The 17,153-nt window shown below is 42.4% G+C and overlaps 1 protein-coding gene across 4 annotated transcripts in view; it reads right to left on the reverse strand.

The window, feature by feature from the left end:
• LOC137542294 (BPI fold-containing family B member 2-like) overlaps window positions 1-17,153 on the reverse strand; it is a 47,115-nt gene that overhangs the window by 21,290 nt on the left and 8,672 nt on the right. For 2 of the 4 annotated variants that reach the window (XM_068264102.1, XM_068264099.1), the window contains exons 1-5: window positions 13,796-13,869; window positions 10,179-10,311; window positions 8,937-9,063; window positions 6,877-6,981; window positions 4,369-4,518 (exon numbers count right to left, since the gene is read on the reverse strand). In XM_068264102.1, the coding sequence (XP_068120203.1) occupies window positions 4,369-4,518; window positions 6,877-6,981; window positions 8,937-9,063; window positions 10,179-10,284 (488 nt within the window). In that variant the 5' untranslated portion in view covers window positions 10,285-10,311; window positions 13,796-13,869. Of the gene's footprint in view, window positions 1-4,368; window positions 4,519-6,876; window positions 6,982-8,936; window positions 9,064-10,178; window positions 10,312-13,795; window positions 13,870-17,153 lie in introns of those variants that run through there. The other 2 variants (XM_068264100.1, XM_068264101.1) reach the window with 1 other exon arrangement.

Raw genomic sequence — 17,153 nt, forward strand, 5'->3', positions numbered from 1 at the left:
ACTGTTGCTGTGCATGCGCTGCAGTTGTGGCTTGTGGTAGTCACTGATGGACTGTTGCTGTGCATGTGCTGCAGTTGTGGCTTGTGGTAATCACTGATGGACTGTTGCTGTGCATGCGCTGCAGTTGTGGCTCGTGGTAATCACTGATGGACTGCCGCTGTGCATGCGCTGCAGTTGTGGCTTGTGGTAATCACTGATGGACTGTTGCTGTGCATGTGCTGCAGTTGTGGCTTGTGGTAATCACTGATGGACTGTTGCTGTGCATATGCTGCAGTTGTGGCTTGCATCTGTAGCTAGAGTCTACCTGGTAGATCATTTTAAATTTGTAATTTTCAAAGTAGCTTGCAAGCTGAAAAGGTGTGGGTGCCTCTGCTGTATCATATCCTTGCTGTGGCTGGACATACACATTGAAGCCCTTGTTCAAATACAATGGCCAATGAGATGCAAATAATTTGCAGGAGTATGCAAACTTTGTATGCACATTTCTACAGCTTAGAAATGGACCAATCGAATCCTGGCAAAATGGAATCGGATTGGTTTGTTTTCAAGCTGCATAAATTTGCTTACAGAATTAACATAATCTTGCATCAACAATTATTTGCATCTCAGACTATCCCTGGTACTTTCTTCCCTGGAAGTTGAAACTTAGCTCCTCAAGTCTTGTAGAAAGCACAGTAACTTTGTGGACATAACAATGGGGCAGATCTGATTAGGATTCCTGCTCCAGCTACATTTCCCATTAAGACTGATGGCCTATTCATAGGCACTGAAGTTTTGCATACACTTTTGGGTACTTATCCATTAGCTGGGCGCATCCGGCAGGTGACGCTAATTACTATTCCCCCTCCAGGCCGCCATGGATAGTAGGGAAAGCTGCAACTCAGGTGGAGTTTTGTCGCCACCTGCCGAATGCGCCCGGCTAACGGATAAGTACCCACTTTTGTTTCTAATCTTATGCTGGGCATACACGGGTAGATATGTCCGATCACCGTGCAGATCGATTCCCTGTTCGATCCCTGCGGGCGGACAATAGCGGAAATCGAGCGGAAGATAAGGAAGCGCCCGCAGGGCCGAGCGGGAATCGATCCGGGCGGCTGCGGGGATGATCGGGGACGTGGCGGGAGTCGATCCGGCGGCTAATCGAGCCGCCGGATCTTACCGTGTATTCTCAGCATTAAAGTGAACTGGTGGCCAAACCCTGTGGGTTAAAGCAATCTTGTGAAAACATTATAGAAGTTATCATTGGAATACACAATACGTTTTTTGCGGAGAATCGTTTCCGATAGATGCCTTCGATGATAAAATTACGACATGTCCGACTCTCCGCTCAAGTCTGTTCGGCTCGATTTCTCATAGAAATGAATGGAAAAAAGATAAGAAAAATGAGCGGAAGATAAGAGAACCGAGCAGAGAATCGAATGGCTAATAGACCGCGCGGAGAATCGAACGCGGAAAACGTACTGTGTATTCCCAATGCTTCTCTTGTCAAATTGCCTTTTTTGTAAAGAGTATGACTTCACCCTGAGCAATAAATTGTGACTGCTCCTTCCTGCCTCACTAACTGCTCCTCCAGCCCACCGTAGGCCGTGAGGTCCCCCGGCATCCACCTGGCTCTTCTGCGGGTCCCGCTGGCGGCTCTGTTACTGGTGACACCCGAGCTAGGTGTTGGGCCGTCACTTCCTGGATTTGAATGCTTGGCGGCTGCTTCGCATCATCACGCCAGCCGCTATGCGTCATCAAGGCGGCCGGCGTGACAGTACTGCGCATGGGCGGTTCAGAGTTAGAAATCTGCGCATGCACAGTACTGTCACGCCGTGATAACACGTAGCGGGCACCAAGCATTCAAATTCAGGAAGTGTTGGCCCAGGTGTCGCTGGTAAAGTGGGATCCGCAGAAGAACCAGGAGGATGCGGCCTACGGTGGGCTGGAGGAAGCCCCAGGTAAGTGAAAGTTTTGATTTAAAGTACTGCTCAGGGTCCCTTTAACCTTCCTGGCGGGGTAAGCCGCGCAGGAGGTTTTCTCAGGCCCTGCTGGGCCGATTTGCATCATTTTTTTTTTGCTGCACGCAGCTAGCACTTTGCTAGCTGCGTGAGCACCCCGATCGCCGCCGCCCCGCGCTCGATTGCCGCTATCCGCTCCGCTCCGCCGCGCCGCCCCCCCCCCCAGACCCCGTGCTCTGCCTGGCCAATCAGTGCCATGGCGACGGGGGAAGCCCTCCAGGAAATCACGTTCTTTGAATGGGATTTCCTGATCGAAGCGGGCGGGGGGATGCCGCAGCATAGCGGCTATCATGTAGTGAGCCCTGGGCTCGCTACATGATTTAAAAAAAAAAATTAAAAAAGACTGCTGCGCTGCCCCCTGGCGGATTTTAATAAACCGCCAGGAGGGTTAAGGCTGTTGCCTTTGATGTAGGGTTTGAGCCTTTCACTAGGGTTCTAATGCTGGCTCAAGCCAATATGTAAAACAATAAGGAGTTTTAGGGCAAAGCTCCCTAATGGTCCCGGTCGTCCCTAACCGGCTGCAGCCCTGAAGCATTTTGAGTCCGCCAGGATAAACGCACAATCTAAATGTCAGGAGTGTAAAAAAACAGCTGGAAAAAGGACACCATGTCTGGGTGGCATACAAAGAGAACTGTTCTTCCTGTTCACATGTACTAACCAGAAACTAGGGATGGTCAATGAAATGCAAGTTAATACAGGGTTATGCAAATTCTGTATGCAAATTTATAAAGTGTGAAAATGGGATAGACCAATCAAATTCCACCTTGGCTAGATCTGATTGGTTTATTTTCAAGCTGTGTAAATTTGCATACTTATTTTACATAACCCTGCAACAACTGTGAATTATTTGCATTACATTGGTCATCCCTGAAAGGGACTGAAAACAATTGGAAAATATACAGAAACAATTAGTAGGTCACTCGTTATTATGCACATATATTTAACTTACTATGCATGCACATTATTGACACAAGTTTACTTTGAAGCAATACTGAAGAGACGCTGAAAAACTGAGATACTTACTTATGTAGCGGGAAGGCTCTGGTGCCCATAAAACCTTCCTGGTCCTCTCCCTTTGCCCTTGGTCCACCGTTGTGCCCTGATAAAGTTATTCGATCAACTGGTCAAATAACCTTTTGGAGTTCTTGTGAAGGCTTTATAAGTATCTCCAAAGATGAGCGAAACCTTACTGCGCACATACGAGTTCAGGCTCACGCATGTGCAGTGCAGATGTGCTAGTCTTCAGAAGAACTTGCGGACGTGAATGCCTCCAAAGCATTCCAAGGAATTCTGAAGGTGCAGAATTTCAAAGGAGAAGCAGTGGACAGAGGGCATGTAGAGAGGACCAGTAAGGCTCTATGGTATCCAGAGCCTTCCCTCTGCATAAGCAAATATCTACATTTTCTTCAGCATCACTTCATAATTCCTTTAAAGTTAACTAGAGATCTTCCCTCACAAAGCTTTTTTACTTACCCAGGGCTTCCTCCAGCCCCATAAGCATAGATTCAACCCTCACGGTCCTCCCGTGGTCCTCCGTTTAGCGGCAATCAGCCCAGGTAACTGGCTCAGTGAATTCAGCCAGGAGGTCCGCGCATGCGCAGAAGACCCAGACTGGAGCCGACTGAGCCAGTTACCAAGGCTGATTGCGGATGAATGGAGGACAACAGGAGGATGGCGAAGGACGCATCCATGCTTTTGGGGATGAAGGAAGCCCCGGGTAAGTAAAAAAGCTTTGTGAGGGGAGATCTCTAGTTCTCTTTAAGCACTTTTGAAGACATGAGTTAGGAGGAATATGAAGAATGTAAATTAGTCCTAGTAGAGGGCAGAAATTATGCCTATTCGTAATTACGCATTGTAAGTAGCAATTACGCATCATAATCGCAATGCCAAATTTACGCAAAAAAAAATTCCCATGCAAAATGTAACCGCTAACAGAAATTACACATGTTAGCGTAATTTACTCGTAATTGTGGACGTTTCCATTTTTACACATGCAAATGCATTGAATATTTACATAATAGCCACGCATGTGCAGTATACTGGCTAATGAAAAAATTTTTTTTTTTTTTTGCGTACAAATGCATTTTTCGCATTGAATATTTAAATAATAGCCTCGCATGTGCAGTATACTGGCGTATTGATGTGAACGTTTTTAGCATTTAACGCGAATTACGAGTAATTGCGTAATTACAGGCGTAATTACAATTCACAAATGTAGTATGCTGTACGTAACGTAATCACAATTACACAATGCCTAATTGCGAAAAATTATGCAACATTTTGTGTAATCGTAATTGACCCATTACGAGCACCACTAATTAGTCCATTAATAGCACTGGAATAAGATCTATCATAACAGTGTTTGTACCCAAAGCCTCCAGCGGTGACTTTTATTTCTCCCAATACAGATTTGCAAGCAGAGACGCTGAGAAGGGGAAAGCCCTTGGCTGCTCTGGACACTTTCATATCTGCAACAACACCGGCTCCTGCTTTGATCTCTATATTTCCGGCAATGGCTCTGCCAAAAGAGAAAGGAGTTATGATATGCGATTGCAGAGAAGATAAGGATGATTTAGGCTTATACTAATTCAATGATTTATTTATAATGACATTTTGCTGTATATTTTGCTGACCCTTAAGTGTAAACAACTCAGAGGGCGACAACTCAGAGGGGGAATAGTATTTAACGCCGGCTCTGAGTTTTGCTGCGCCGAAATAATATGCACCCCTCAACAAGTGCCCCCAAGCCTTGAACTACCCAAAAAACTTAACGAGTTCTACTGTAGGTTTGAACACCAGCCCAACCATCCAAGAGACTTGGTGGCCACACCTAGACCGCCTCCCAAATCTCCAAAAACTTACCACGGCCTCTCAGCGCCAACTGTAGTTTAGAAGGTCGACGTACTAAGGCACCTCTAAAAGCTGAACTCCAGGAAAGCTTCTGGCCCGGACAGCGTGTCTTCTATCTGCTTGAGAACCTCTGCCAGCCAGCTGTTCCCTGTGCTCCCCTCCATATTTCAGAAATATTTGCCAGAGGGCAAAGTTCCCTCCTGCCTCAAAAGGTCTACCATCATTTCAGTCCCCCCCAAAAAATCAGGTGTCACAGACCTTAACAACTACAGACCTGTTGCCCTTACTCCAACTGTCATGAATAGCATAGGGGATAGAGTGTAGAGAGAGATTAGAGGCACCTACACTCTATCCCCTATGCTATCAAGGCATTTTGTATTGACCTGAGAAAGCGGGCCATGACCCATGAAATGCGTTGTCAGATTGCTTTTTGAGTAAAAACTTTTTTCCAGTTTAACTGGTGTCTATATCTTCTGGAGAGGTAAGCAATTACTTTTCTTTTTATTATATCATTTTTTTATTTGTATTTAAAAATACTAAAATAGAACACACTTTGGGTGCCTCCATCCTACCCATTACCACTTTAGTTATCTGGCTTGCAGTCACTGCCATGTATCCCCTTTTCTTATTTCTCTCTGCTTCAAACACAATAGGGAAATGATAGCTGAGTGAGTTGTGCGCCCTCTCCTATACTGTGCCCTTAGGCTGAAGCCTCTCTTGCCTCTACCTCGACCTGGCCCTGATAAGAGGAATGCAGTCTCCAGCTCTGGAAGTCTGAGATGCAGGAAGTGGCTGCCAAACATACTCTTGAACAGGTATGTTAAAGAGACTCTGTAACATTAAAAAGATCCCCTGGGGGGTACTCACCTCGGGTGGGGGAAGCCTCCGGATCCTAATGAGGCTTCCCACGCCGTCCTCTGTCCCACGGGGGTCTCGCTGCAGCCCTCCGAACAGCCGGCGACTGTGCCGACTGTCAGTTCAATATTTACCTTTGCTGGCTCCAGCGGGGGCACTGTGGCGGCTTTCCGTTCCGAACTACACGGAAATACTCGATCTCATTCGGGTCCGCTCTACTGCGCAGGCGCAGGAAACTTGCGCCTGCGCAGTAGAGCAGATCCGACGGCGATCGGGTATTTCCGTGTAGTTCGGAGCCGACAGCCGTCAGAGCGCCTGCGCAGGAGCCAGGAAGGTAAATATTGACATCACCGCTGCACGGACTCCACGGAGGGCTGCAGCGAGACCCCTGACGGATGGAGGACGGCGTGGGAAGCCTCATTAGGATCCGGAGGCTTCCCCCACCCGAGGTGAGTACCCCCCAGGGGATCTTTTCATGTTACAGATCCTCTTTAAAGTTTAATTAAAGGGGAACTGAAGAGAGAGGTATATGGAGGCTGCCATGTTTATTTCCTATTAAGCAATCCCAGTTGCCTGGCAGCCCTGCTGATCCTCTGCCTCTAATACTATTAGCCATAGCCCCTGAACAAGCATGCAGCAGATCAGGTGTTTCAGACTTTAAAGTCAGATCTGACAAGACTAGCTGCATGCTTGTTTCTGGTGTTATTCAGATACTACTGCAGAGAAATAGACCAGCAGGGCTGCCAGGCAACTGGTATTGATTAATAGGAAATAAATATGGCAGCCCCTGTATACCTCTTACTTCAGTTCCCCTTTAAGGAGCTTATGTGCAGATAAAAACTAACTATATCACTGAGTAAATACTTAGGACCCCCCCCACATTTTTTTGCTTGGCTGGGATGGGCATCACTTAGGGCATCACACTGCATTAGATGGGCATCACACGGCATCTAGCTGAACACACACGGCATTTCTGCTAGCGAACACAAAAGCATTTGGCAACCTTCAGTTGTGCTTCCTGTTGTTGTGCAAATGCCTCGGGTTTTGACTCCCAAAGGGGGACACGGAAGCGCTGCTCTTAGGGACCACAGGCGATATTTAACGCAGAATTAAGCGCCCGTTTGAACTGGTCTTAACACATAATATATAGTACAGTTAACAAATAACTTACAAGTTTCCGCTTATATGGAAGTGGGTATCAATAGACACTTGAAGACCTACATTGGGTACCAACTTCACATTGAGTTCAGGCAGTTTGACCTCCAGGATTTGTATCCTGTGTATAGGAAATAAAGAACATAACATTATACTTACAGCATTTCCCACTACAGTACTGTGAAACTTGAACTTTTAGTAAGATCAATGTAGGTATTGCACTAAAGGGTCTCTTTCTGTAGATACACAAAAGGCAGTGACTTAACTCTTCACTTGAAATAACCAAGTTTAGATTAGAAAAAATTAAAACCTTTCGTGTTTTGGTATTAGATATCATTGTTTATTGATTCCTAGCTCCAAACACCAGAATGTAGCCTAAATGTAACCTCAACCTGTGCCAGTCTCCGACACACATTCTGCTTGCCTTAAACTAACCTTTTTTCCTTCCTAAATACTACTTTTCCACCCCTCAATAACCCTAATCCTTTTCAGTTGCCTAGTCCTAACTGTGAGCATTTGCCTAATCCTTACATTAACAAGCCACAGCAAATGTTTGAGCACCGATAATCTATTTTCCACTGTATTTTTGACCCTAACCTTCCATCAAACTGACATCAAATTTTACTGATAATCATAGCTTAGCTTAAAGAGGAACTCCAGTGAAAATAATGTAATAAAAAAGTGCTTAATTTTTACAATAATTATGTATAAATGATTTAGTCAGTGTTTGCCCATTGTAAAATGTTTCCCAGATTTACATTCTGACATTTGTCCGATGGTGACATTTTTACTGCTGGCAGGTGATGTCACTGGAAGGAGATGCTGCTTGCATTTTTGGCAGTTGGAAACAGGTGTTATTTCCCACAACTCAACAAGGCTCCCACAGTGTGATGTCAGTACCTCAGTGCTGTGAGGCCCTGACATCACACTGGGGGAGGGGTTTCACCACAAAATCAGCCATACAGAGCCCCCTGATGATCCATTTGAGAAAAGGAATAGATTTCTCATGGGAAAGGGGGTATCGGCTACTGATTGTGATGAAGTTCAATTCTTGGTTAAGATTTCTCTTTAACCTAACCTTGTGGTTATTTAGACCCTGATACTAGTCTCCCAACCCATATCTAACCTTAGTCTGTTGTGACTTTCCTCAGCTCTGAAACTCTCAGCGCTTACCTACTGGCATGTTGGAGGGTTTATCAATAGAGATGTCGCAAACATAGAATTTTCTGTTCACAAACGACGAACACGAACTTCCAAAAATGTTCACGAACAGGCGAATCTGGCAAACCACCATAGACTTTAATGGGCAGGTGAATTCTAAAACCTATAAAGACTTTTTCTAGCCACAAAAGTGATGGAAAAGTTGTTTCAAGGGGTCTAACACCTGGGCTGTGGCATACCAGAGGGGGATCCATGGCAAAAGTCCCACAAAAAATTACGGAGTTGATGCAAAGTCTGGTTTTAATCCATAAAGGGCAGGAATCTTTTTATGCACAGCTCTAGGCGTTAGTGGGCTGTGGAGTGTCTCACACAGAGAAATGCAATAGTATTATCAGAATACAGTAAGCCTGCAACTTAATGAGGAAACAGCAGTAGTGTGCACACAGCTCTGGGTGTCAGTGGGCTCAGAGTGTCACACACACAAAAAAACAATGAGACTGATGTGCTAGCCCTCAAAAGGGCTGTTTGGGATGCTTTCACAGCAAGTGAGGAACAAGAATACAGGCCTAGCTAATGCTTTCCCTACCTATCTGCAGCAAGTCTGACCCTGCTCTTACTAACAGTTAGCAGCCAGCAGAGAATGAATCCAATATGGCCACCACAACTGCTTTCTGATAGGGGGTGGGGGGTCCAGGAGGGGGTGCTAGCTGATTGGCTGTCATGTGTCTGCTGACTGTGAGGTAAGGGGTCAAAGTTTAGCACCAAGTGTTCGCTTCTTCTCCTTCTCCTACTTCTCCTTCTCATTATTATTATTATTATTATTCACATTTCAGTAAACCTACTGGTGTTGTATTTGTCTTATAACCCACTTAATTTATTAATGATCCTACATTGATATTTCTGAATATCACTTACCCCGCAAGCTTCATGGCTTTGTCCACAAGTCCTAAGCCGAAAATACCTCCTCCAGTTCCCTGGATAACAGATGGAATAGAGATGATTCCAAACGCCTGTTGGAGAGGTCTTCTTTGGGTTTGGCAAGCTGTAACCGAGATAAAGTAGTTTAGGCTGGTTTTGGCCCATCTAACCAAACTGCTCACAAAACATGATACTTTCATGCTACTAAGGATGTTGTTGAAATTACATATTCCATGGAACAGGTTGCCTATAATATTGATCACTAGTCTTTCGGCAGAGTTTTGGAAATCCAGCACACTAACTATAAAACCAAGCAATAAATACTGTATTAAGGAAAATTCGAATGATTTACTAGTTTTTTTATGGAGGCAGAGAAGAGAATTGGTGCAGTGAGAAGGATGGTGAGGAGACTGCATTTAGGACAGCTTGCGAGGCTATTAGCGATGTGTGAATATACACATCCAAATATTGATTAGCCAATCACTTAATATACCAATTATACTACCTCCACATAATATGAGGGCCAACCGATTTTGAATACTATGAACAGATTTTGTAGGAAAGCTCTCATACTACTTGTAGGAGGTAAAATAGGCCAATCAAGTTTGGATGTGTGTACATGGCTTATGTCTTAGGCAGTGTTCTCGTCTATTTGAAAACATAAGCGATTTTCTATGTTTCTAAAATGTAATAGTTGCACTTCTAATGTATTTCAATGGCGCCTTCATTTTTGTGTGCTCATGCGCAATTTGCATTTTGCAATTTTCCTGCTTTTTTCATTCTGGTGGCAAGCCTGCATTTTTTCATGTTTGTCCAGCACTGGCCTTGTAGCATTGAAAGTTACAGGTCTAAATATTGACCAGAACTTTATCTACATGGTGTTTTTAGGTTCTCCCCATGTTTGATTGGGTGTCCAAAAGATGGGCGGCTCCATACTGCGCATGTGTGAGCACACTTGCACAGTTCGGAGCGACCCGTCTTCGAAGGAACTCTGGTTCATGAGTGCTTGCAAAGCCTCCCAAGGTGGAAAATGTAAACAGGAGTGACGGCGCTGGGATGAAGGGGACAAGAGAAGACAGGGAAGGCTCTATAGAATCCAGAACCTTCCCTGTCCATAGGTAAGTAACTGATTTTTTTTTTCTTTACACGCTTTACATTTACTTTAAGCTTTCAGCTGTAAATGATAAACTCTGGGTAAGCCATTACACTACAGTGAAAAGTAACAGATGAGATACATACCATACTCCATGGCTTCTTGTTTTACTCTTAGTACAGTTTTACAAGGAGTGCCTCTCATCGGAGAGATCCATACAACCAGCAGGGCGGTGATGAACAGAAGCTTCATGATGCCGGTTCAAATGTATTTTCAGGGCTTTGAAGAAGACATTACAATAAAAATTAAATAACACTTCAGTACATTCATTTTTTTTAGCAATGCTAGGTGCAAGATAGTCAAAATTTGGCTGCAGTCAACCAGGATGCATGATTACAGGTTATCCAGAGAGAGATACCACTTTGGTGAGTATAATTATCATATTATCAATCTCTGTTACATATTCAGTTATATGCAACTGAGTGAAGTTTTTCTTTAACAGACCCAACTGTATGGATTCAACCCTCAGTGAGAGGTAAATAATCTACTCCTCTCCCCAAATATTTTAACAGAGGAAAGTACAAGCATGAAAGCATGGCTGAGTCAAGCATATGTGCTATTTCTCTATCTAGACAAAGAGCGTCCAGTTAAAAATGGCGCCAGCCAAATAATGGCGCCTGGTAATGCACGATAATTTTTTTAAAACGATATTTATCATTTTTACCAAAAACGATATTTATCGGTTTAACGAAAAACGATATTTTTCGTTTTTGAGAGTGGAAAGTTCCTTTCCTAGATATGTGTTTGTGTGTGTGTGTGTGTGTGTGTGTGTGTGTATACATATATATGTGTGCGTGTGTATGTATATGTGTGCGTGTGTTAATATATGTGTGTGTATATGTTTGTGTGTTTGTGCGTGTATATGTGTGTGTGTGTGTGTGTGTATGTGTGTGTATATATGTGTGTGTGTGTGTGTGTGTGTGTGTGTATGTGTGTGTATATATGTGTATGTGTGTGTATATATATATATATGTGTGTGTGTGTGTGTGTGTGTACATGTGTGGTGTGTGTGTGTGTACATGTGTACATGTGTGGTGTGTGTGTGTGTACATGTGTGGTGTGTGTGTGTGTGTGTGTGTGTACATGTGTGGTGTGTGTGTGTGTGTGTATACATGTGTGGTGTCTGTGTGTGTATCTGTGTGTGTATACATGTGTGTGTCTGTGTCTGTATCTGTGTGTGTCTGTGTGTATCTGTGTGTGTGCGTTTGTGTCTGTCTGTATGTGTATGTATATATATATATATATATATACAGGATCTTCTCAAAAAATTAGCATATTGTGATAAAGTTCATTATTTTCTGTAATGTACTGATAAACATTAGACTTTCATATATTTTAGATTCAAATACACACAACTGAAGTAGTTCAAGCCTTTTATTGTTTTAATATTGATGATTTTGGCATACAGCTCATGAAAACCCAAAATTCCTATCTCAAAAAATTAGCATATTTCATCCGACCAATAAAAGAAAAGTGTTTTTAAAACAAAAAAAGTCAACCTTCAAATAATTATGTTCAGTTATGCACTCAATACTTGGTTGGGAATCCCTTTGCAGAAATTACTGCTTCAATGCGGCGTGGCATGGAGGCAATCAGCCTGTGGCACTTCTCAGGTGTTATGGAGGTCCAGGATGCTTCGATAGCGGCCTTAAGCTCATCCAGAGTGTTGGGTCTTGCGTCTCTCAACTTCCTCTTCATAATATCCCACAGATTCTCTATGGGGTTCAGGTCAGGAGAGTTGGCAGGCCAATTGAGCACAGTAATACCATGGTCAATAAACCATTTACAAGTGGTTTTGGCACTTTGAGCAGGTACCAGGTCGTGCTGAAAAATGAAATCTTCACCTCCATAAAGCTTTTCAGCAGATGGAAGCATGAAGTGCTCCAAAATCTCCTGATAGCTAGCTGCATTGACCCTGCCCTTGATAAAACACAGTGGACCAACACCAGCAGCTGACATGGCACTCCAGACCATCACTGACTGTGGGTACTTGACACTGGACTTCAGGCATTTTGGCATTTCCCTCTCCCCAGTCTTCCTCCAGACTCTGGCACCTTGATTTCCGAATGACATGCAAAAGTTGCTTTCATCCGAAAAAAGTACTTTGGACCACTGAGCAACAGTCCAGTGCTGCTTCTCTGTAGCCCAGATCAGGCGCTTCTGCAGCTCTTTCTGGTTCAAAAGTGGGTTCATGCTTCCATCTGCTGAAAAGCTTTATGGAGATGAAGATTTCATTTTTCAGCACGACCTGGCACCTGCTCACAGTGCCAAAACCACTGGTAAATGGTTTACTGACCATGGTATTACTGTGCTCAATTGGCCTGCCAACTCTCCTGACCTGAACCCCGTAGAGAATCTGTGGGATATTGTGAAGAGAAAGTTGAGAGATGCAAGACCCAACACTCTGGATGAGCTTAAGGCTGCTATAGAAGCATCCTGGGCCTCCATAACACCTGAGCAGTGCCACAGGCTGATTGCCTCCATGCCACGCCGCATTGAAGCAGTCATTTCTGCAAAAGGATTCTCAACCAAGTATTGAGTGCATAACTGAACATAATTATTTGAAGGTTGACTTTTTTTGTTTTAAAAACACTTTTCTTTTATTGGTCGGATGAAATATGCTAATATTTTGAGATAGGAATTTTGGGTTTTCATGAGCTGTATGCCAAAATCATCAATATTAAAACAATAAAAGGCTTGAACTACTTCAGTTGTGTGTATTTAAATCTAAAATATATGAAAATCTAATGTTTATCAGTACATTACAGAAAATAATGAACTTTATCACAACATGCTAATTTTTTGAGAAGAACCTGTATATATAAATATATATATATATATATATATATATATATATATATATATATATATATATATATATATATATATATATACTTATATATACTTATACATATACACACTTACACATATGTACATATATATCTGTGTGTGTATATATATATATATATATATATACACTCAGTTTCGGCTCTCACCACATGGGGCTGAGCACAAAACAATCTACTTCGACCATATGTACTCTTAAATGAAGAAATGTGTCTACACAGAAATTAACCCGAAGATGAAAAATGTGGCAAACAAGTACAGTAGTGTAGAAGTGGCAAAATGGAAATCTGTATTGAAGGGACAAAAAGAGGACAGAAAGAAAAGCCAAAAGTGGTGAATATTTGACTGGGAAAATGTCTCCCTGCTGTTCACTCCTCTCTTTAGGCCTCTTTTCCATGGACTGTTGAATTGTGTGCTCAGCAAGCAGTTACCAGGCAGCAGTGAGCAGTTGTGCGAGTTTGAGAGGCATTTCACTGTCTATCAACAGTCTGTGGAAAAGAGGGCTTACTTTGGTGTACAAAGCTATCAATGTGGCATAAATGAAATACCCAATTTTCTTTAGTGGACAGGTGTCTTCACATTGCCGGTAAATAACAGGTAATTGAGAAATGGTAGCCACACAAAAAAAAAGGTGTGGATACCTGGAGTGGACCTTATTGGCACTTTTGAAAATTTTTGCAAACAAAAAATGGTGCGATGTATAATAAAAAAGCTAGTTTGCACACAACAGGCTCTTATGATGTTTAAAAATGTTATACTAATGAATTGCATTCATTTCACATTTTATTATTGTGCATTTATGGCAATGTGCAGGTATCTTATATAAAAGAATATTCAAAAAACATTAACCACTCACCTCTGCAATTTAGTTTCCTCTTGCAGCCAGTGATTGGTGTGTTACTGAGTCGTGTTTTATATGTGATATTGAGGATGTTTACAGATCTAATAAGTAAATAGCTGTCTACACAGAACCTAAACATATGGGTGTAGCTTTTCCAAATCTATTTGACATGTATTTAAAAATGTGCAAATAGATTATAAGCCAACTTACATTTTCTCATGGGGTTTACAATGCTGAGGGACTGAGCTCTCTTTTGAAAGTGTGTAAGCTTTTTTTTTGTATTAGTTCGTATGTGGTATAAAATCAGAAATGATGAGATGGCTACTAGCAAAAAATAAAAACTATTTTGCACCCTTTTCATTTTGTTCCTGAGAGTTCTCCTGGAGGACAATTAAACAACTAGGAGGCAGCCAAAGTATAGTCATGGCCAAAAGTTTTGAGAATGGCACAAATACTGTTTTCACAATGTTTTCTGCATCCGTTTTTATGATGGCAATTTGCATATACTCCAGAATGCCATGAGAAGTGATCAGATGAATTGCAGATGAAGTCCTTCTTTGCCATGAAAATGAACTTTATCCCTCAAAACCTATTTCGACTGCATTTCAGCCCTGCCACAAAAGGACCTGCTGAGATCATTTTAGTAAGCTTCTTGTTAAAACCAGTGAATTTTCACCAAAATAATTTTTGCATTGAAAATGCCATTTTCAATTTTGAGAAAATATTTGCAAAAATACATTGCATTTCCGCAATATGGCAAAAATTCACGAAACTGTGAAAACTGGTATTTTTACTGCAAAAAAATTAATGAAAAGCACACAATTGTTTATTTTCAGCTTGCAAATTTGTCAAATTTAAGATTATTTTCACGCAAATTAATGTGAAACGAATATCGCAATTTTCGCTCATCATTGGTTAAAGGGACCCTGAGCTGTGGGCTAAAATGAAAATCGGGACTTACCTGGGACATCCTCCAGCCCCCAGTAGCCCGCAAGGTCCCCCAGAGTCCTTATGCTGCTTCTCCTGGTCCCGCTGGTGGTTCTGGTCATTTAGCAGTAATTCAGTCTTAGAGAACCACGCATGTACAGGACTCTTACAGCGGAGGGCATGATGATGTGCAGGGTGTGCTACAGAAGCACGCATGGGAGAATTCATCCAAAGTTGCCGAATTACCAGAGCCGCAAACGGGACCAGGAGAAGCAGCAGGAGGACGTTGGGAGACCTCGCGGGCTATGGGAGATTGGAGGAAGCATAAGGTAAGGCCCGATTTTCATTTTAGCCCACAGCTCAGGGTACCTTTAACACTGGTAAAAGTGTTTTGATGCGTAAAAGGCTGGAGATCATTCAGTCATGCTGTTTGATTAGACTCAATGCTTTAAAAAGGAGGGTGATGCTTGAAATCATTATTCTTTCTCTGTTAACCATGGTTACCTGCAAGGAAACCTGTGTAATCATCATTGCATTACATAAAAAGGGCTTCAAAGGCAAGGATATTCCTACTACCAAGTTTGTACCTCAACCACTTTTTGGATCATCAAGAACTTCAAGGAGATAGGTTTAATTGTTGTAAAGGAGGCTTAAGGGGTGACAAAGGAAATCCAGCAAGCACCAATACAGTCTCCAAAAGATAATTCAGCCGCGGGATTGGGGAGCCACCAGTGTAGAGCTTGCTCAGGAATGGCAGCAGGCAGGTGTGAGTGTATGTGCACCCACCGTGAGACAAAGACTTTGAGGATGGACTGGTGTCAAGAAGGGCAGCAAAGAAGCCACTCTCTCTCCATTTTCGTTCAGAAGTCCCTTTCTGAATGTTTGAGGCATGTGGCAAAAAGAATGTCCAGAGAACAAAAGGCGAGCACTTCCATCATTCTGTCTCATGCCAACAGGGTTGCTCGTCACCGACCTCGTGATCACAATTAACTAGTGATCACGAATAACTCGTGATTACAAGTTTTATTTTGTGATCACAAAGCTTTTTTTGCAATCACGAGGTCGTAATCGGCATGCGATTGTGAATGCTGATCATGAATGCACTCGTTATGGAAAACAAGAAAAACAAAGTCGAGAGCCCCCAATAGTGTATTATTGATGATGGTGGATAAATTGTAGCAGCAAATTGAAATATACTTACAAGTGTGGGTTGCCAAAGTTCAGGCAACCATTATATGCACATGAGGGGATATTAGACCTGTCCCCACTCAGGTTAAGAAGTCGCTCTTCGTAGAAGGAAACAAGGGTGTGTACACCCATCCACCTGGTGGATCACAATAGCGTACAGAAGGAACAGAGGCGCCAACAGGATAAAATATCATAAATTTAAAAACAAAATAAGATGGGGGTAAGTGTGGATTTACCTCTCCAGGACAAACACAACGATTCTATATGATCAAAAGTTTTAATTTTTACTCCAAAAATATGCAACGCGTTCCACGAGTCTCAAGCCCACTTCCTCAGGCAAAAATACAACAGGAGTAACTTAGAAGTTTGTTTATAAAGCACAGTGCCTCTGTGACAGGCAGAGGTGCTGTACTTTATACACACACTTCTAAGTTACTCCTGTTCTATTTTTGCCTGAGAAAGCGGTCTTGAGACCCGTGAAACGCATTGCATATTTTTGGAGAAAGAATTAAAACTTTTGATCATATAGAATAGTTGTGTTTGTCCTGGGGAGGTAAATACACACTTATTTTGTTTTAAATTTATGATATTTTATCCTTTTGGCGCCTCTGTTACTTCTGTACGAATGCACTCGTGATTGCACTCGTTACCCGACTCGTGATCACGAGTTACTCGGGATCACTAGTCATGATTAAAAACCCACTGACTTTAATGGTTAATAGAAAAGCCCCCTTACATGCTACAAACACGAAATTTGCCAGATATCTTAAGAAGAACAATGGGAACAAGAAGACATTTTTTTTTCAAAAAGACCTTATAGTTTTTGAGCAAATTGATTTTAAAGTTTCAAAGGAAAAAGGTATACATTTAAATGCGTTTTTTTTTCTCTTTTTCTCATTGTTCTTAACATATTTGGCTAATTTGGTGTTTCTAGCATGTAAGGGGGCTTTGCTATTAACCGTTAAAGTTGATGGGTTTTTAATCACGAATCACTACTTGTGATTCGTATTTACATGCAGTTATTCAACTCAAAACCGCACTCGATGTTGGTTATCTGTTTCTATTCATGATTGTGATCACAAGTCAATTCGTAAGTTGGTGGAGTCGAATTCGTGATCACTCAAATTCATGGTTGGGGGTTTCCGAGTATCACTGCATGCCAACAGTTAAGCATCCTGAAACCATTCATGTGTGGAGCTGCTGCCTGCAATGGTGTGGGCTTACTCAAAATTTTGCCTAAGAACACAGACATGTATAA

This window comes from Hyperolius riggenbachi, chromosome 12, assembly GCF_040937935.1.
Source record: "Hyperolius riggenbachi isolate aHypRig1 chromosome 12, aHypRig1.pri, whole genome shotgun sequence".
NCBI classification, from domain to species: Eukaryota; Metazoa; Chordata; class Amphibia; order Anura; family Hyperoliidae; genus Hyperolius; species Hyperolius riggenbachi.